Source organism: Prinia subflava, chromosome 1 (assembly GCF_021018805.1).
Source record: "Prinia subflava isolate CZ2003 ecotype Zambia chromosome 1, Cam_Psub_1.2, whole genome shotgun sequence".
Taxonomy (NCBI): Eukaryota; Metazoa; Chordata; class Aves; order Passeriformes; family Cisticolidae; genus Prinia; species Prinia subflava.
Window position 1 is genome coordinate 139,558,233 of NC_086247.1, and position 21,360 is coordinate 139,579,592.

A 21,360-nucleotide genomic window follows, 5' to 3' on the forward strand; every position below is an offset into this window, starting at 1 on the left:
GTAAGCTCAGCACAGCTATCCACCCTCCAATGCCAAAACTAAATCTGAGTATCTCTCCTCTTCCAACAATAGTCCTTAAACATAACCTAGTTACACATTTCACACAAAAAATTATTGCATGATATCCATTGGTATGTGTTGCAAAACAGGTGTCAGAACTTGTTCCAATGGTCCCTTATGTTCTACAGGGACTGCTGAGCAATTAAAAGGCTTGGTACTATCTATTCAACATAAAATGCTGTGTTTGCTGTAGATGCCAACTGTGTAAATAACAGGACACACACACAAAAGTCTTACTCTAGTTTTCTGTGTGGACTCCATTCACTCAGACAAGTATGAACATCTACTGCAATTAAATGTTTAATCCCCCTGTTTGTTTGCAGGTCCTTCTCAAACAAAGTTTGAGGATGAAAGACCTCTTATGAAGAGCTGAAACAAAGAGGTACAGCCTGCCAGAAAGGAGGAGGAGCTGTGTATGGAAAGGGGGTCAACTATTTTGATATTTGAAGTAGACTCCATCTCCCAAAGCCTGCTGTCACAGTTATACCAATCCAGAGAGGGTCTGCTAAAGATGCACTGATCACAAAGATTGCATCTGCTCAACCCAGGGATGGCACTGCATTCAAAGTAGAGCCATTCTGACCACGAGCAGCACTGCTGGATTAAGACCATAAAAACCCTTTTTGAATTCTGGGCTCCAGGAATGAGATAAAACTCTCAGAAGTAAGAGAAATGACTGAGAGCAGCTGTAAGTGAACCAGACCCTGCAATAAAACTAGGAAGCAGAGCTCTTTGTCACATCTCTGCCCATCACACAGACTGCCTGGGACTACACTGGGGAGTGGGAAAACACAGTGACCCATCTCACTTCTCCCATGATTGTAAGACAAATTCATAACTTACTAAAATAAAATAAACTGACATAACTGAATTCCTTCTGCTGTGCAACACCATTTTTCATGGCTGACAAGAAAAACTGAAAATCATCCCATGTCCTAGGTATCAGAGATTCATTCCAATTTATCAATAAAATGAAGAATTTATTAAACCTAAAAAAAAAAAAAAAAAAAAAAAAAAAAAAACAAAAAAAAAAAAAAAAAAAAAAAAAAACAAAAAAAAAAAACCAAAGAAACACCACACCTGCCCCTAAACAAAAGACGGGGAGGAAAAAAGAAACAGATTCAGATATCTGGCACTAACCCTCTCTGAAACTTCCTCCTGAGGATCCAAGGGAAAGCGGCTACACTAGCACACACATTCCTCCACGCACTGTGTGCTCCAGATTGCAAAGCATGTTCCAAAATACTGAGGGGGGTGAGACATAATCTAAATTAATTTTAAAAACCCCAAATAATTTCTGTGATTTTTTTTTCACTGAAGTAGGATTTACAAAGTCTTCTGACAACTACAAAACCGTGACTAAATTTAGAGAGTATGTTTAAATGGACTAATAATATACAGATGCTTTTGTTGCCAGGAATCTATTTTGTAAAGTAACATAATTTTAAATTCTAATGTAAAAGCTTTCATGTAAGAAGAGCTGCATTAGAAAAGACACAAATAAATTACCAGCATGTAGTACACAGGAATATGTAATGGTACTCTTGTTATACAGTGTGAGGGAGTTCTGAAAACGCTGTCAAACTTCATTAAGAGGAACGTTATGCCTACTCAAAATTACTAAAACATTCCAGGCTTTTTTGACTGTCCTGTGCAATAAAGCAAACCTATTAGCAGTCCATTATAGCTGAGATGGCAAGAATTTGCTAATAGTTTCATGCTGATTAAGCAACAGGCAGTGAGCGGTGCCCTGTGCCCGCCACGGCGAGCACAGCCCTCCCCCGTGCTGCTGAATTAGAATTCCATGCTCAGCACTCAGCGGATCAGCTGGAGCCACCAGCCTTTAGAGAACATTCTCTTTGAAACTACAAGTATAATAAAGTATGGCAGCACTATCTGCCAAGCTGTCAGAGAAAAAAATGCTTTAAAGGACATGTATGTATGGTTGAGTATATAGTAATGCTCAGCACACGAAGCTGTTCTTGCAAGCTGACAGAAAGCCAGTGTTTATCTCCAGAAACCACAGATGGAATGGAAGCTGAACTTCCAGGGAGTCTCCAAGAGAAAAATTAATTAATAATTAATGTATTTAGAATTACTGGATACACTAATACTTTCCCATTGATTTCTATGTTGTTTTCCAGCGAGATTTCCATTGAACTCATATTAAAAGTGAATTATGCAACTGTAGGAGCTCTGGGTTCCAGGCCCCATGAGGGTCTGCACAGTAACAGTGCTGAAAGCTGATCACTACCCAGAGAGCCTTCTGCAACGCTGCTGGCAGTGCCACAGCTTATCCTGCTTGACGACTGTCAAGATTCTGCTGTTCAGCCACATCTAGTACAACAGCTATAGAAATGATATAAAGCTTATTGGGAAAATCTAAGTGCCTGAATGGGCTTTAGGCTAACATTACTCCAAATGCTTTTGTCTTCACAAGAGCAGTAATTGAGTAGGGAGGGTGATTAGCTGTATCTCCTAAATAACACTTAGTGGAAGCGTCAGAGCTGTGCATTTTAGATTGCCACCGAAATGGGGGATTAGAGGCCAGGCCAGCAATCTGGCACAGCAGCAGTACAGCAATCATAACAAAGCCTCCAGTGGAGCCTCAAGCTTGAAGATGAGCCTTGCAGCCACAAATCCCCTCAGAGGAATGCAAGGAGATGTTAAACTGCTAAACTCTGCTAAGAACACGTAGTTTGCATTTTAGCATACAGATTCATCTATTTGGATTAGAAACTGAAGTTTTATGCCCCTTTTGCCATGGCAGTACAGAGCTTTGGGCCATACTGGCTGGCATACCGTGACAAAATGCATCTAGTAGCTGCAAGAAGTTAAAAGTAGGAAGTTTTTTAGAAGTCACTTGGCGTAAATCATGCCTTTATTGATAACCTTAGCACAATGCATATAAAATATGAGAAGATCCTTCAACTTGAAGAAGATTCAGACCAAGAAGCTCCTTGATATGGTTTTGATGGCTTTTCATAGGCTTCTTTCTCCATGTAAACCTTCCCTCAATAAAGACTGAAGCTTAGAGATTATACAAAAGCAACTTCCCCACACTATTCAGATTTTTAAGATATTTAAACAATTTCAGCTAACAAGTAATTTTAATTTAACCATTTAAAAGATTAAGACATCATGCCCCCACTTACTCATTTATTATTAAAATACACAATCTAAAATTTCATTATTTTAAAAATCAAAATTCATTTTCTCTTGGCAGATTTCAAACAATGGTCAACACATTAGATTTTCCTGTCTTTAAAACCCACTAGTCCCTGTGTTAGATTGTCCTTTAGTAAATCTGTATTCAGATCCAGTACCCTCTCACATGTTTACTGTGTAACACTGAATATAATTAGTGGTTTCTATGACAGACAGCAAGACTTTTTTTACAAGGTGCAAGACAAAGTCACTGTATAAGGACTTAGAGAAGAGATTACAATTCCATTTTCAAAGGAGTCTGATATTTTAGGACACTGAATTTCTTTGGAATCCTCCCTGTCTCCCAGTATATTGGAAATGGGACATTCACCAGCCTGCCCAAAGCAAACAAACCTTAAGGCAAAAAGCTATAGATGGGAAAAAACCATTAAAATGAATGTACTTCTGGTTTTTCCAATACTTTGCATGTGTTTTGTGTTTAAAACTTCTCTGACAAGGAGAAATATCTCTGATTTTGGCACTTATGGAAATGAAGTTTACAGTTCACTAGAGAAGTATTTTAAAATTAAATTCTCATTATACATTGGGCTCTTAACAGGCTCTTTATATACTGTCACCTCCAGTATACGTAAGTACTCAGCTGTTTAGTTTGCATGTTGAAGTTTCTAAATAAACCATAAAAATCCCACATGTACTGGCATCTGCCACTTCTACTGGAGGGGAAAGAGTTATAAAGAATTAAGAAAAATGTCATAAGGCCTTCTAAATTCCCAAGACACTGCCTCTATTCTCAAGACAATGTATGTGCTACAGCACACAAGCAAAACTCTCAAGTTTTATTAGGGCTGCTTGAACCCCCCTCAATCTCATGTATTTTAATGACTCAGGACAAAGAACACCTCCTATTACATCATGTATAACATTTCTTTCTGGTAATGAAGGATAAAGTAGAAAGCCAAGTCTCATGCCAGAGAAGACATACAGAGAACATTAGGTCAAGACTTCAGTTTAAATTTTTTCCTTAAAAGACATAATAGGATGAACAAAGTAAGTGTTATCAGCTAGCATATTTATATATTTATATGAGGTGTTTCAAATTTTGAGCAGAGCAGGAATATTTCCCTCAGCATCTCTTTAAGATCACACAAAAAGAAGCCTGTACATAATTATGCCATGGTGCTGCTAAGATATCTTAAATTTTCAACTTTTAACTGAGCTAGAACAGGCTATGGTCACTTCAGTTTTAACACTGGGATTCTGTTTTGCAAAAGTATACTGAATAGCAGGAGGAACATTTTTAGAAATATATCCAATCTACTGTGCCTAACTTGAAGTTAGAGATTTTTTTAAGATCACTTCTGAGGGCTTTTTAAAATGCTAAAGCCAAGTACACAATTGTACACTTCTCTCAAGATCCCAGAAATACTCAGCAATGGACTATATGTACTGCTTACAGCAGAATTAAGCAAAGCAATAAAATTCTCATGGGAATCTCAACCAGGTTGCATCTTTTTTTTCCTCTCTACAACTACTAAAAATAGAAGTATTTGTTCTTTGGTGGTATTTCTTAGTCTCTCTGTTTGCAGACAGTTTGTTGGCACCCAGTGTAAGGACAAAAAGCATGAAACACTCAGCCATGCATTTCTGCAGTTTTTCTTCCCCTTTATTTTCCTTACACTAGCAAGAATCTTTCATTGTCAATAACAGCTATTTCTGCAAATCAGTATCTAGAAAAAGAAGTGTACCTTTGTCACTGAAATTTGTGTTTCAACATGAAAATGTTAAAGTAAATCTGCAACCACCACTTTACTTCAATGAATATTAAATCAGCAATTTTTGTTTCGGATGGCAGTTAAGAAGACATAAAAAGACTCAGTGTTTGTGGAATTTTATTTACTTTATAATTCTGAGGCTGCACTCAAACCTTACCAAGGACAACAAAGAAGGCTGGCTCAGGGCTCAAATCACCATTTTACATAATACTTTGAGAAGCAAAGCAGCAGTTTATGGACAGACAGTAACGATGAGAGAGCAGGATAAGCACACAGAATTCCTGAGACTATCTATGGGCATAGAATTTAAATACAGCCCTTCAAGCTACTTCCCTCAGAAAATTGTTTGCAAAGAAATAATTTGTCAGTGTAGTAGCATCTCAGCACAATGCTCATTTCAATTGTTTTAATAAACAGCACATCAAAGACCTGCAGCAGCTGGAAAGAGTTGTTTTACAGCCCTCACAAATGCTGTACAGGGAATCGTCGCACCTTAAGTCTGGACACAATCTGCTGAGGCTTTAAAGATTTACAAAACCAGAAAAGAAGAATAAGGGAGTTTAGAGCTCAGCACTTGGGATTTGGATTTTTCTGTTTTTCCATAAAAGAAATAAACAAACCACAAGCCCAAGTACATATCTACGTTTTGCTCAACTGATAGTTACAGTAGAAATTTATGAACTAACAAAAAGCAAAATGGATGCAATAGAGTTTTTACATATATATTTAACTGAAAAGTAAACAAAACTTATAAGTAAAATTTATACCTTGGTGGATCACAACCCACAACCTTGTGAAACACAAGACAGGTCTCTCCTTGAGACTGAAGCATGGAAGAAAAACAAGAAAAGCTATCTCAAGTTTAACTTCCCTCACCCTGTGTGTCTCCTCAGGCAGTCACATACGCATGACCCTTGAGGCTGGCAAAGGCAAGAGGAATGAGAGCCAGTGAAGTGAAGGCTGCAGCTTTTCCTGAGGAGGCTGCAGTGGGTGATGAGGAGCTGCCAGGGCACAGGCGAGCAGATGAGCTCAGTGAGTGCAGAGAGGTGAGCAGGGGGCAGAGGGACAGCGCTGTGTGACCACCCAGCCCCTGGCAGGGTCACACTGCCCCTTCTCAAGCTCTAAGGCAGGGCAGCCACGGAGCCTGGCTGTGAGAAGCTCTCCTGGGGGAAGCATTGCAGTCCTCTGGCATAGCTCGTGGGCACCAGCACCATGGGGTAACACATACTACAGCAGGAAAAGCACAGAGCCTCAGGGAAGCATGAAAATGCCATTTACAAGTTAGTGCAGCACCTGGGAGGGAGGAACACAACAAAGTCACAGCCAGGACAAATGGACTTATCTGGATGACAGAAAAAAGACAGTACTGATGAGTACATCTCATGAAGTTGAGAGGAAGCTTAAAGTTGTTGATCCCACTATATAAGGTGCAAATCAAGATAAAAGTGCTGTCAAGAAACAGAACAGCAGGCCCTGTTATTTTATACCTCATATATACATAAACATAGATATGCATATATACCCACACACATACATAGTGTGCCTAAAGCACAGTGCAGTTATGCATGGCAGACATCTATTAGCTTTTCCAGTTGGATGCAGATAACCAAGAATTGATATGGATAATGCCAAGCATGTTGATAAATCTTCAGTGGTGGGGCTGGGGGGAGGAGGGAAGCACCTTTTACTCAATTTCAAGAGGAAAAGCAGTCAAATCAAAGTAATCGAGAACCTCATTTACTGTTACAACACTTTACTGCAGGATAAAGCTTCTTCTAAATACTTAAAAGTCAAACAATAGTTATGTGCAACACTAATGCTTTGGTTGTACCATGAATCATTTCCAAACAATATCCTGGTGATCTTTCACGCTCTCTAGAAAATAAATGCACATGCAATGTTCAACATGTTGAACAACCAGTTGAGAGTCCAGAAAGTTTGTTGACTATTTTTGTTTTTATCAGACATTTTATTACAATATTGCATAAGCACACTTGCTGCCTGAGTCCCATCACATCAGTGACAGTAAAAAGGCAAGTGTGTCCTCAGCCCTTCAGATCTGCTGACTTTGCACTAGACTGTGACTATCCAGGCTGCCATAAAGGAGTTACTTACAGGCTATTGACACACTCATCACAACACTGCCTGGGCCAGCACCACCACCTCCCTGCACCACTGGAAATAAATATTTGTAGAGCCAGGCAGTGATAGAGCAGCAAAGTGATTCAGCTGAACAACAATCCACAAAAGCAAAAATGGCAACTGTGTACACTACACACCAGAAGAAAGCAGACATAAAACTCTGCTCTTCAGCACTGCATTTAAACAAAATACAGGGAAGTAACTTAATTTAACTAGACGATCTGAAGATCATCCAGAAGCCTTAGGTAAACCATTTTAAAAGGGAATAATTAAAATGATGTTATTTAAATTCAAAATGTAATATATAATTTCAGATTTAAAATGGGAGTCCCAGTTTCTAATCATGATTTTGATTATAAGCAGAAGGTGAAGCCAGATAATTTAGCATCAAAACTCAACATAAGCAATAACCTAAATTCATTCAGACAGCTACTCAACTTCTAGCTTTCATTTACAAAACTTATCAGAGGGAAAATTAGAATGAATTAAAATACAGACTCCAAACACCTATACCAGTCTTCACAGCATCATTATACACAAGCTCCAAATCTCTGTCAAAAGAGTTTACAAAGACAGGACAATCTATCAAAAGTTGGGGGGGAAATATACCAAAATTAAGGTTTCTTTTTACTTCTCTACAATCCCTCAGACATTTCAGCAACAAACAGCCTAGAAGTCAGGAGTCCTTTGCATGCAACACTAAATGTGCACCCGCTCTCATATAAGATTTTTGCAAAGCCTTCACGGAACTGTTCTATGTTTCTGCTTGTGTTTTTCACGTCTTCTACACTGTTTTCAGCACTACTACCTCCTTTTTAAGATGAGAGAGCCTGGCAACTGCATGTTATTTAGAATACAGAAACACCATGAAATCTGCATTCTGCATTTTTTGTTTTGCACCACTTCCTGCTACTGACATTGTCTATGCTTGTTTGAATGCCTCACTGCGTTCACCTAGAACTTCCATATCTACCAGAAGAGAACTATAATCTACTAGAAATCTACTGTCTTTCCCAAGAACTAGGTCAGAAGTCCTTTAAGATAGGATAAATTCAAAATTGATACAAGTATTCTAACAGTATGTTGGTCCGGTTACTTACGATCACAGAAGTCATTTGAAAATCCTCAGTTCTTACTATCCTGGAAGCCTGTTCTGTCCAAAAGTATTGTCCTTAGTTTTAGAACAAACTTCACATAAAGGCAAAACCTGTTTGCCTCTATCGTTTTTAAATCAAACATACCTGGCAAGGCACGTCAGAGACATATCAGCTGTTTGGGTACTAGATATGCACAGATTTTGCTTTCTTTTTTTTTTAAGCACAAATGTCTACTATTCCAGAAAGCTGCCTTAAAAAAAGGAAAAAAGGGTTTTGCGTTTTATTCTACAGAGTCATACGTTCCCTGATGTTTTGTCACAGTGCTGTGAAACAAATGATACTTTCTTTAGGATTCTACAGAATAACAGCAACCTTTGTTCTATAGGCAAGCACTGCAATACTAAACCACTGCCTAGATCATAACCAGGTAAAGACATAGCAAAAGCAATGTCTGTACCCAGAGTTATAGGAGACAACAAGATAAGATCAAATATTCTCAAAACAGGCTCAAGCAGAGTTTTACCTATTACAGTCTTTTCTGTGTCTGGTGGTTCCCTATTTCAAATGACAGAAGCACTGTCAATGAGAAAAAGCAAGTCCCCAGTATCTCCAGCTGCTTTCAAGTTAGGCAGCAGTGAGACAAAACACCTATTCCTTCTCCTAGGGCTGCTTTCCTGTTTAAGCATTGACTCCACCATCCCTAAAGATTCTGTCATCACCCTGCTGAGGCTGGCACTTGGCACAAATTCAAAAGAAAAGCCAGGTGGGACAGCATGCACCAAAACTCACACACTGCACACTGGAAATTACAGTTTTCTAGATAAAAACAGAAAAATCAATTCCATATTATGATTATTATTCCTTAAGCAGTGCAGATTGAGTTTCATTTGAGCTCAATTCCACCAGGATAAAAGGTACCGGTTTATTCATCTAAATCAGCGGCTCCTAAGTTCCATTTTATCATTTTTCTGCATGAAATTAGGGTAAATAGGGGTGCAAGAGTCAAAAGACTGTGTTGGCACTTGCAGAATTTTAACAGTGCACTGGATGTTTGCTTCACTTCTGAAAGCACAACACAAAACTGCATGTATCAAGCAGACCTGCAGCTCACTCAACTGAGCACTCCAATACCAGCATTAGAACAAGCCAGTCAACTAAAACCAACCTGTCTCACAGGTCGTGATTTTCTGACAAGTGCCTCACACAGATAATGCTTGTGCTTGCTGTTTATTTTTTCAAGGAAAGTCAATCTGATTTGCAGCAGGGATGTTCAGAGCAGCATATGGGATATGGGCTGTAGGCAGCATTAGTGGCACACAAGGGCTGCTCATTGTAGGGCACCTAAATCCAGAATTACTCACCTGGACCAAGAGGGAGAACTATCTGCAGCCTGACTTACACATTAAAACTGCAGAGACCGAGCTGATCCAAAACCAGCACCACCGTAAAGTGAAACTGCCCAGACCTGCTGACACAGCGCAGGAAAAAAGAAAATCACATACACAAAACCAGCCAGGAAAAATATTCCCTAATATTATCTGACCAGAACCTTTGAGTTATTAATGTAATTTAGCAAACATTTCCAGCTGTTTACAAAGTTCTAGCAGCAGCTACTGAAATAACAGAAAAAAATAGTAATGTTTTATAAACGTCCTTAAATTATAAAGCTTTTAGTTCCTTGTCATTGAAACTTATTCTTCACCTCATTATAATGTGCATATTTCAGCATTTAATATCATTAGAGTAACAAATGCTGTTTTTAAGAAGTTAAGAGATTAAAAGATGGTACTTAAAGCATAATTCAAACTATTACATTACACATATCACCATGAATCTGCAAACTTGTTCAGTGTTATTAAGAAAAAAATTCTTGCATGCTTCCTTCACACTCTTGAATTACTCATCTCTTGCACAAATTAATGAAATAAAAGGCAGCATGAAATTTCTTACTGTAGAAGCAAACTGATTCTGTGCCCCACAAAACAGTGATAGCCATTTATTTCAGAGGTTTAATGTTTGACCAGCAAGGAAGTCTAACACTAACAATTTGCCACCAGTCTTTCAACTAAGCGACAAGATCTCCAGAAGATATGCTCTGACATCCACAGAAACACAAAATATTTTGTTTTCCTGACTAAAAAGTTACTGAAATCCCACAGAAATTGCAAAGGCAAGACAGAAAGAGCTCTTTAAGATCTTTACTACTCTGAATTAATCAAAGCAAAACAGCCATCCTAGTGGTAATCCCCTTTAGTGCTTCACAGTTTATGCAATAGTCAATTACTAAAGAGGATGAAAGACAGAACAATCTTTGCAAATAGGTCACTGTCTATATTTATAATGATTAAAACAAACCTGCTGCTAAAAGTAACTTTTAATAAGCATAAAAAGTAACATTAAGACTGTGCCATGTATTTACTCTAGAATGTACATACATTCTATGCCTCCTATGACAAAAGAGGAGGTAACATGCATCAGAAACAAAGTTACTTCCCATAGGCCATGCATTAGCATTGCCAAAAGCAGGTTTTAATTTCTGTCTGTAATGACTTTATTCCACAGTATCATCCTCAAAGATAACACCTAAACATTCTTGACATGATCTCTGAACTTGCCCAATTCTCTCCCTGTCTGCATACCTTGTCTCTCAAAACTTGTTAGGAAAGCAAGCATTGCCCAGGGTGCTTTTTAAAGATCACTTTTAATGTCTTCTTTTGCTTCAGCTTTTCCTGCCTGTTTAGGCATGCCTGAACACGTAAGTCCTTTTTTTTTCCTTTTTCTTTTTTTTTTTTTACTTCAGAACAATTACTCAGGTCTCTGCTTCTACTGCATATTGCTCAGACATTCCATCTGCTTCTTTCAGGTACTGTCCATATCTGCTAAAGAATCACTCTTTCAGAACTTTCCTTCTTCCTTACATCCTTGGCCTCCCAGAGGAGTATTTCTGCCCTCTCCTTGGGATCAGGACATCACACCTGACACTACTTTCCTAAAATTTTATTGAATTCATTGATTCTCACAGCTTTGAGAGCCACCATTGTCTCAGTGATTCTTACACCCAGCTGTGCATTCACTCAAACCATTTCATTCAGTTCCAATTCCACCTGCAGTTACTGTCAAGACGAGAGATTTAAATCTGGTTAAATTGAAGCTTGTTTCCTCTCAAGCCCTACTTCCTCTAATTACCTCCAGCCTTCCTACAGTTCAAGTCCATAAACTAACATATGGTTCTTAAAATGCCTTATCCACCAGAGTGGCAACCAACAATTGTAATTTCTTTGCATAAAATGTCAAGAATGTTCATTATCCGGTCCTGATGTTTGTCTTGACCAGACCCTTTATAAACATCTTCATTAACAAATACTTCTGCTGACGCTGCCACCTCTCTGTCCTTCACATATTTCATCTGCTAAAAAATCCTTTCTTTATGCACTACTTTGGAGACTCTGGATCTTCCAGTATTTCCACAGCCAGCAAGCCTATGACTTCAATACTGTACAGTTGCAGAACCTGCACTTCATTACTGGAAAGGAGGAGGAGGATCATCTCCAGGGAATAATGTAACCACTTCTTAGAAAGACCTCACAAGAGAAGCATTCCTCTGTATCTAATATATTTGTACTCAAGGACAGTGAAAACACACTGAAGGTCAGGCTAAAGCTGAATACTACCACCAACACCATCAAAAAATTTCTTACATGAAGGTATTAAGGCAGTTCTAGCTTCTAACCTTACAAATTTAAGAGAAAACACCTGTAGCTTAGAGTTTATTATAATGCAGGCTGCATAAAACTGAACTCCACAGTAGGCAGGGGAGGGAGAAGCAGTCAGTCTTGTGAAGTGAAATCCTGTTTGTGCATGAAAGCCAGGAACTTGATGTTCTCACTACAGACTAAGAGCAATAAAAACAGCTTTCTGAGCCATTAATTTCTGCACAGCTGATTTCTACTAAACAATGCTCATTATTGAAAGAATTCTAAAAAAACTGCCAAGCTGTTCCAGTGAGAAGGCTGGCGCTCTGAACATCTAGACTGAGCTAACGGTGACATCAGTTCTACCACTGCTTTAATCCCCACGGCTACTAAATGTCAAACATTTTCATTATATTTAAAGAGCTTGTGATTACACACGATGAGATTAAGCTGCAAAATAAGGCAAACTGCAAGCCACAGCCAGCACCCGCACTCTTGCTGCCCGAGATTCTGATAATGGCAAGTTCTTCATAACATCAAACTGCCAAGCCTTTTCCATAGCCAAAATGTGGCGTTTTTAGCATTTGTGAAACACTAAACACTGTGAAAACTGCCCCCCTTCAGACTTCCCATAACACAGTGTCTACAATGCATGCATTGCTGCCCCGTTCAAATACAAATATATAAATCTGTTGCAGTGTTGAATAAATCTACAGTGGGGAGGGGGGAGAGGGGAGAATGGTGAAAAGATTAAGTGTCACTGCATCAAGAGGCACAAAGTCCACTGGAAACTGAGCTGCAGGCCATATATTTATTATTGACAAAAGACACCCATGTAATATTAATTCCATCTGCTTTAGAGAAGGAAATGCATCAAATTATAGTCAGCACAGAAGAAGGAACTGTCCTACCACATAACATAAATTTTAATGTGGTAAACTATTTAAAGCAGGATATACTTTCTAAACATTCCTCGGTATTTTCATAATTTGTTTGGCAATTGATTAATATGGCAGTAACATGCCAACACACACTTCTAAAATAAATATCTACTAATCACTTTATCGTGCCAAGTTCTAAGTGGTTAATACCAACTACACTGAGCTAGGACTGTGCTGTAAAGAAAGTGCAAGAAAGCTCACGGATTCTCACTGCATAAAAAGACATCACTGAAGAAAGAAATCAAATTCAGTAATCCTATTCATTCCATGTTATTTGGGGGAGGGGTGATGAAGTTAAAACTAACATAAAATATACAAACATTAGAGACATGGTGTCCCATAACTATAGAAACTGAATATCAAGAATGAGCCCAAGATTATAGTAGGATATTGAAAAGCTACTAATTCTAAATATTTCAATAAATATATATACACACAGTTTAAGACTGTAATTCACCAAATCAAATCTTGTCTCTTTAAGATCTTCCCATACTGACTCTTTCCTAGACAGCTTTGTCTTCATTGTTTCTTATTAGCAAAGTACTGATTCACAGCTCTCAATAGTAAAACTTTTCATGTCTAAAGTTAGCATCAAGTTTGATTTGAGATCCTCTGGTACTCTGAACACATGCTGGCAAGTGGGATTTACTGTAACAATCAGTTTTTATCCAAGCAAAAACAGTTTCACACTACAGATTAAGTTCAAGAGTAGGGAGCTTCTAACAGAATTTAAAATAATTTAACGTGTCCCTACAGGAAGATGGGGGAGGCAAGTGTGAGGGGGGAATTATCTACATACACACACATATATAAATATATAACTATGTGTCTGCACACATACATCACTGGTTTAAGAGCAAACCTGGATTACAATAGACTAATTAACTTGGTTACCCGTACCAGAAGTGACCTGATTAAGTCAGAGTTCTAATCTTTTGATGGGGGTGGGGGATGCCCGCTAAAAAAATAAGAAGTGAAAAAAACTGCTTTACCAAGGACAAAGGCCATCAATGCTCAGTTTTAGCCTGAAGTAGGAGTACATCATTCCTGAGATTCTTCCATACTAATTAACAAACTCACATGTTTTGAGTTTTAATCCAGAGTAAAGTTGTGAGAAGCAGAATTGTCAGGGCTGACTCATTAAAACAATCTACAAATAAAATTATCAAGCCAGAAAATAAACTCCACGCAAATCTTAAATGTAATTAAACTCACTAAGACATTAATTTACAGTTCTCATATAATCTATACACACATAGAGAAAACTGACACTAACTAGAACTATTATTTCACACAAGTCAAGTTGTGAAGAGTTACAGCAGTAGGCTCCCATCCTCTGGAAGAAAATACAACCCAAATTATTCAGTGTCATATTAAACCAATCTTAATATGGAAACACTATTGTTCCTTCTTTAACTTTAAATCAGAGAATAATGTAAATGGAATCAATTCCCATAGCACAGTAATTCTGCAAGGACTAAACACATCAACTGTTTCAACTTTCGTAACAACTTCATGCTGAGAGAAGACATTTCTATTTAAACAATCGGAATTTGGGGGGAATGAGTCTCAAAACAGCAGCAGACAATTACGGCAGTAACAAAAGAAAACAAACCAGACATGAGGGCCATTTTTTAGCCTACCTGCACTTGTTCTGTGGAACTACTACTGAGTTCATCTCCGGACTCTGAATCTTGGTGAATTTTTTCTGAGCCTTCTCCTGCTGAATCACAAGATTGTTCATGCAAAAAGCTGGTCTTCTCTATTTCCAAGAACTCCGGGCATGGGAAATGACCCATGGAAATGGTTCTAAACTGATTGGAAACCTTGGGAGACTGCAACTCATTGTTAAGTTTTCCATTGTTCTGGGTAAGGTCCAGACTCAAACCAAAAGTTTGACAGGGGCTATTGTTGGGTCCCAGATTTTGATTGGCATCTCGAACTAAGCAAGACACTTGAACTGGAGAAGATTTTCCAAAACTAGAAAGCTCTGGTGACTTATTCACATTTTCTGTTGATCTCTGTAATCCATGGGTCAGCTTCAAGGTGTTATTTGGCAGCATGCTTGCCTGCTTCACAGGTGGCATCAGTGCTTTCCGTGGGATTTCCTTCACATATTGTGCTGGCACATAAAAGGGTTTGGAATTTTCGTCTCTTTTGACTTGCCACCAATCATCATTAGTCTTTTTCACTAAGATGTATTTCTCCCCGTGCTTGATTACAATTTTCTTATCCTTGGCCTCATACTCATAGTCATACTCCACTTCAATGTAAAATTGTCCTGGAAGCATCTTCCCACCCTTATCAGCCATTTCTATCTGAAAAGATTTCACCTTTTCAGACAAAAGGTAAGCAACATTCTGTTTCAGTGTTATTTTCCTGTTGATGTTCAGAGCTGTAAGAAAAAAAAAAAGGTATATGTAATCAAGTGGCTGTTTAGGAGCACTTTGGAGAAAAATAATTTTTAAAATTCTTGCCTATTCAATTCATGTCAACCTTAGACTAACTGATGGGAAAATGCAGTATTTTCAGATATCTTTCTCAGTGTTCAAATAGAAAATCAGTAGAACAATTTCGGTCACCAATTTAACTGTCCTATTCACACAAGCCTCCTGCTATCAAGTGGCTCATTAGCTTCATTAATTAATTATTGTTTCTATTACTGAATAACACTGATTGATCATTGGGGATTTGGTGGAGTGGCTGATCTGAGTCTGTGTCTTGCTTACATATAGGCTTTATTTCTTTGTGAAACTCTGTTACTACACTAGTTTTAATCAAAATATTCCAAAGAAGACTTATTTACCTCACAGAAAACCTGGCCTAACCAAATGTTTAAGGGCTAGATCTTAAAAGGCAAACAAATACCTCAACAGTACGAACAAAACAGGACAATGAACCAAAATGGGTAATGAAATAATAATACTGAAAATTTTGAAAAGTATTTTTCAGCATCTTTATAATCCAGACAACTGCCACTTCATCCACACCCACAAACAAATTCTCTGTATTTAATCATGTAGCATCAATGCCCAAATTCATGGGTGGGTAAGCATTAGTCTTGCAAACTTGCACTGAACACAATATAGTAAATTAACACAAAAGGTAGGATTTTTAATCTTGAAAATCAAAGCATGTAAGATCTCCATCATTCACACAGAATGTAGGAGAAGTCAAGTAAAATGCTGCCATATTAAATCTTATAAAGATTAACAAACATAGCTTTTTATTTTTAAGTGCATGTTTCATGAATGAGAAAAGTTATGTAGAAACTTGCAGCTCTGCAAGTTAAGACTTTGTGATGAGATTTGTAGCCTTTACCCTGCCACAGAGTGGAACTAATGCAATTCCATGCAGGCACACACACGCAGAGTGAACTCAGCTGCTAAATGGGACTAAGGACAGAAATAACAACAGAAAATAACTTCTGGGGAGATCTAAAACAGAAACCACTAAGGATTGTTCAGTTTTCTTTTGCCATTTCTGCTATTTGATCTGAGCCTTGAAAAAAATACATTTGCCACATAACTCAGAGACAAAGTAGAAAGTAAAAAGCTAAAGTATTACATCAAGACAGAAGTGCCCATCCTTAATCTGTGTCTTTCTCCCACAGCCCATCTTATTTTACTTCCAAGAAGCATTTCCTACAGGTAACTAGGAAGCCACCACCGTTTTCAAGGCTCCAAATAGAATCACAAAGTCAGATTTACAATTTTATCAAAGGCTTGACAGAAGGAATGATGGTACTGCATTCAACAAAGCTGACAACAGGAACACAAAGCAGTAGAAAAGAATGCCAGGATTCTGGTGTTTACTGTCTGCCATGAAATGGTACCTTGACATTCAAAGTCTATTTACAGCCTCGGTACAAAACAACTTGCTTACCTGCTATTCTACATAAACAGGTGCTTTTAAGTGCACCTCTGCAGTTGTTTAGCAACAGCAGCAGAAGATAAACATGAACAAATTGCAGCCATTCCCACTCTCTTCCTAGTTTTGGAAGCTCTGCCATGCAAATGCTATTTTTTTCTTAGCAAACCTGACTCCTTCCAACACTTCTTCAAAGCTGCTACCAACTCCTTTCATGGCTTCCAGGTCAGACACCAGAAAAATGCAAGTCTTACCAAGCTGCAGTCTACCTCAAAGCTCTGTTACCTCAAAAAGCTGAACCACAGGACAAGGATCCATTCAGAGGCTCTTTCTCCCACACAGAAACCAAAGAGAGAACATAAGCCTCTGGTTTCCTACAGGGCTAACAAGTGTTTAAAAGCTTGGATTTTTCATTCCTCTTTTGCAGGTTCCATATGACTATTTTCAACACAGAAAGGTTCAACGGGTTGTATGTTTTAAAAAAAACCCAGAATTTTGAATAATACAAGTTAAATAAAACAGAACTGCTACAAAAACAGCTCTACCCACTTTTGAAGCCATTTAGCAGCCTAATCCCTTTCCAAAAAATAACAACAAAAAAGAAACAACAAAAATAAGCAGCACAATTTTTGGTCTTTCATCCAAGCTGCAAAATTATCAAGTCAATAGCAAACATTTGGTAATGTTGAACATACGATTAAAGAGAGACAGGCTGTGTTCAGCCAGAACACTAAAACAGTTTTACAAACAAATCACATCATCAGGATCGAGCAAGGCTCTAATTCTCCTCCTCAACCCAAAAAAGCAAGAATTATGTATGGTATAGGTGGGAAATGAACCCTGTAGATCAGTAAACAACTACCACAGCCTTAATTTCACAGATTCAAATGCATTAATTTTTGTTTTGCTTTTATTTTTTTAATGCAGCTCTTGTATGACAAAAGGCAGACTTTTGTGGAGCCCAGGGGACTGCTAAGTGTAATGCCATTTCATGAAGCTGTCTCTTAGAACACAGTTTAAAGAGCCATGGGAGCCTTGGTCAAAGCTGTGCAGTAAGGGGTTCACAACAACGCAGGTGTGAATGCACAACGTTGACACTTGGACTACTGGCTTCATTGTGCTGCTAGCCAAGAACTGAAGGGACAGCCTTGAGTCCTTGTAACCTCAATATTGTTCATTCCTTACCATTGACCGCTCATGCTGGATGGCACCCACGTTGGTAAAGGAGGTTGAATTACTCTAATTCGAGGATGATAAGTGTGAAAAATCATTTGCTTCCACAGAGAAATCTGTAAGCTTTCACCTTGAATAAATATTACCTTAAATAACGTCTCAATATCTGATTGAGAAATTAATAACAAATGGCCTCGCTAAGAAAATCTATTCATGAACACCAAAACACAGACTCAGACCTCGCTTTTCTCCTGGTGAAGAAAACCCCAATCGCCAGTGGCAAGTGCTCTGCGGTGGGTCACACCCCCACGTGGAAACAAGCCACCATCCCACGGAGCATTCCCGCTGTCCCACGGGAGCGGAGCCTGGCGAGGACGGGCACGGCCCCGGCTGCGGCAGCCGGTGCGAGTGGGGCGAGCAGGGCTTCCCCTCGACACCGGGGCAGAGAGATCCCTTCGGACTCCGGCTGCCCGTGGAACCGTTCCCATCTCTTACTCAGCTAAGGCTGAGTAAGGCTGGCAACCCCGGGTGTTCGCAGAGGTCAGCTCCTCCCTTCCCCACCCTCCGCCCGCGGGCGCGCCCCTGCCCCAGCGGCACCGCCGCTCCCGGCACCGGGCCGGCCCTGCCCCATCGGCACCGCCGCTCCCGGCACCGGGCCGGCCCTGCCCCATCGGCACCGCCGCTCCCGGCACCGGGCCGGCCCTGCCCCAGCAGAACCTCCCGGCACCGGGCCGCCCCTGCCCCAGCAGAACCTCCCGGCACCGGGCCGCCCCTGCCCCAGCAGAACCTCCCGGCACCGGGCCGCCCCTGCCCCAGCAGAACCTCCCGGCACCGGGCCGGCCCTGCCCCAGCTCCGACTCAGGAGCTGTCCCCACAAGCAGGTGCAGACGCTGCACCAGGAGTCCAGCATGCCGACACTTGCCTCTAGCTAGATTTTTATGTGTGTCCCTACAAAACGAGACCGTTTTTATCTAGAGCCAATGTGACAGCTCCAATCACCCTCACACAGCAGGGTTTGGAGAGCTGTAGGTCCGCTCGGAGCTGAGCCTTTCCTGGAGCAACCTAAACCCTGCAACCTAAACTCCTCACAGCATCCAGACTCAAACACAGAATGATGCTCTCTCGATTGATCCTGAAGTCCGTGCAAACGCTTGAAAGAGGCACGGTCCTAAGACACAGAATCATAAATATGATCATATATGAGACACATATGCTCATGTATCGTATGAGATATGATCACCCCTACCTTCAGCATTATCCTAGAATTCAAGACTCCCCCACACCCCCTCTTTTGAAATTATCAAGCACAGACCATTTACTTCTTATCTTCCAGAACCAGGTAACTGAGTCTTGGGAAATGACCTAAAATACTTTTTGCTATTTCTTTTATTTTCCTCTAGGGGAAAAAAAAACCCTTACTGGGGACAGGGAATTGTTACTTACTTTCTCATACAAGCAGATGATAAGTCGTTAAAAATGCCACTGAGTATTAACAGATTGCCTTAAATTTCTTTGTGTGACCTTGTTCGCAGTGTCCTACAAAGCAGCAGCAGTTGACTTGTGTAATCTTTTTCCATTTTCAGCATCAAACTTCACCCGCTACTGAAATGAACCCTCCCGCAGTGCTGATACAGAAATAAACTCAATTATGAAGGCTAAATTAAGATAAATTCTTAACAGTTCAGGCCAGATGAGATAACCTGGCTACACCTCAATAGATTCCATGATTCTGCTTCTCCCTGGGCAGTTCTCTTAGGGGTTCAGTTTACAGCCACATGGCCACTGCCTGGGACTGGTCCCCAGTCAGACTTCACCCCTGTTCGTACCTCTCTTGCCACTGCTTGTCCGGCACACCTGACTCCTCAGCACTGTGTTCGTGCACACCAGTCCTCACCAGGGCCTGCCAGAGCCACCCTCTGCAGAGCATGCAGAAGTTGCACACAAACAGAGGCAAATGGAAACAACATACATAACCAAAACACGGGCAACTTACAAGCTGTATGAAAACAAGCTTAGCCCTTCGCTCTTTCCTCAAACACAGTTAGAAATCGAGAACTACTTGCGAGTAAACTACCTACCCGGAGCTCACACGTCTTTAAACGCTAGAGGCATAATAAGCAACCATTTAATAATTGCCCGTGACTCAGAGCACTGAATAAGCGATGCATTTTAAACAAGTGTCAGGACAACTTTTCAGCGCCGCTGCAGCCCCCTCCCCCCCGCATCCCCGCTCGCTCGCTCCCAGCCCCGCTCGCTCCTCGGTGCGGGCTTTTGTTAAGTTGTTGTCTGCGAGGACCGGCTATAAATAGCGCGGCAGAGCCGCCCCGGCCCAGCCACCCCGAGTTGCCGCGCTCAAGTTCACGCAAGGGCGGCAGATCCCCCCGGCCCGGCGGGGGCGCCCGGGAAGGGCGGCGGGGCCGGCGCTGCCTCCTTTGTCTCCCGCAGGTGAGCGGGCGCCGCTCGCACACGGCAGCGCGGGCGGCCCGGCCCCGCCGCCCCGGCAGCGCGGCCCGCGGCGGCGCCCAGGTGCGGAGCTGCCTCCCGGCGCCGCCAGCTCGGCGCTCCCGGCGCCGCCCGCGGAACGGAGCGGCCGCCGCCGCCGGGGGCAGCGCGGGGCGGCACCGCCCGGAGCCCCGGCGGGCGCGGGGGGCGCTCCGCGAAGCGCTCGGGAGCGGGAGGCAGGGAGGGCGGGCGGCGCCGGGGGGCTGCGGCCCCGTGAGCCGGCCGGGCGCGGACGCGCCCCCGGGGGCCGCCCAGCCCTGCCCGACCGTCCCGGCGGCGGCAGCGCCGCGGTCGCCCCCCTGCCCGTCCTCCCCTGCCCGGCGGGCCGAGGGGCGCGGCGCAGCCACCCACCTGCCGCCCGGGCCCCGCTCCGGCTGGACGCTCCCGCCGCGGCCCCGGCGAGTGTCGGCTCCGGGGCACGGCGGCGTCACCCGGGTCACGTGGCGGGGCGGGCCCGGCGGGGGTGGGGCGGGGGCGGCGCCCGGGCCCGCCCGGCCCCCGGTGAGGGATCGGTGATCGCACCGGCCCGGCCCCGTGTCCCGCCGCCAGCCCCGCCGCGGCCGCTGCAGTGCTCCCGTGCGGCTGCTGGGGCGATGCCAGCAGCTCCTGACTGACCCGGCCGTGAGAAATACCCCGGCCCTTCTGTCCTGGTGAAACGAACACGGGGAAAACAAAAACCACGCGCCTTCCTCACTGCAAAGAGGGCTCGGTCTGACTGTTTCATAGACGATACCCGTAGAAACCACATTTTTTAAATAGTTGCCCAAAGAGAAATAAAAAGAAATAGTCCTTGACATTTATTTCGAGTTAACTTGCTTGGTATCTGTTACTATACCAAAAAAAGTCTTCAAGCATTGTTTGAAAATATTTAGTTGGCCTTCATAGCATTTTCAAATTGTAAGTAATCTTATCTTTCTCTTTGAAAAAGCAGTATCTATTTCTC

The 21,360-nt window shown here is 41.6% G+C and overlaps 1 protein-coding gene across 5 annotated transcripts in view; it reads right to left on the reverse strand.

Annotated features, from left to right (window-relative positions):
* The window catches only part of ARHGAP12 (Rho GTPase activating protein 12), a 75,735-nt gene extending 54,860 nt beyond the window's left edge, over positions 1–20,875 (reverse strand). For all 5 annotated transcript variants that reach the window (XM_063414840.1, XM_063414830.1, XM_063414814.1 and 2 more), the window contains exons 1-2: positions 20,769–20,875; positions 14,516–15,267 (exon numbers count right to left, since the gene is read on the reverse strand). In XM_063414840.1, the coding sequence (XP_063270910.1) occupies positions 14,516–15,184 (669 nt within the window). In that variant the 5' untranslated portion in view covers positions 15,185–15,267; positions 20,769–20,875. The remainder of the gene's footprint in view (positions 1–14,515; positions 15,268–20,768) is intronic.
* Positions 20,876–21,360: the final 485 nt, after the last annotated feature.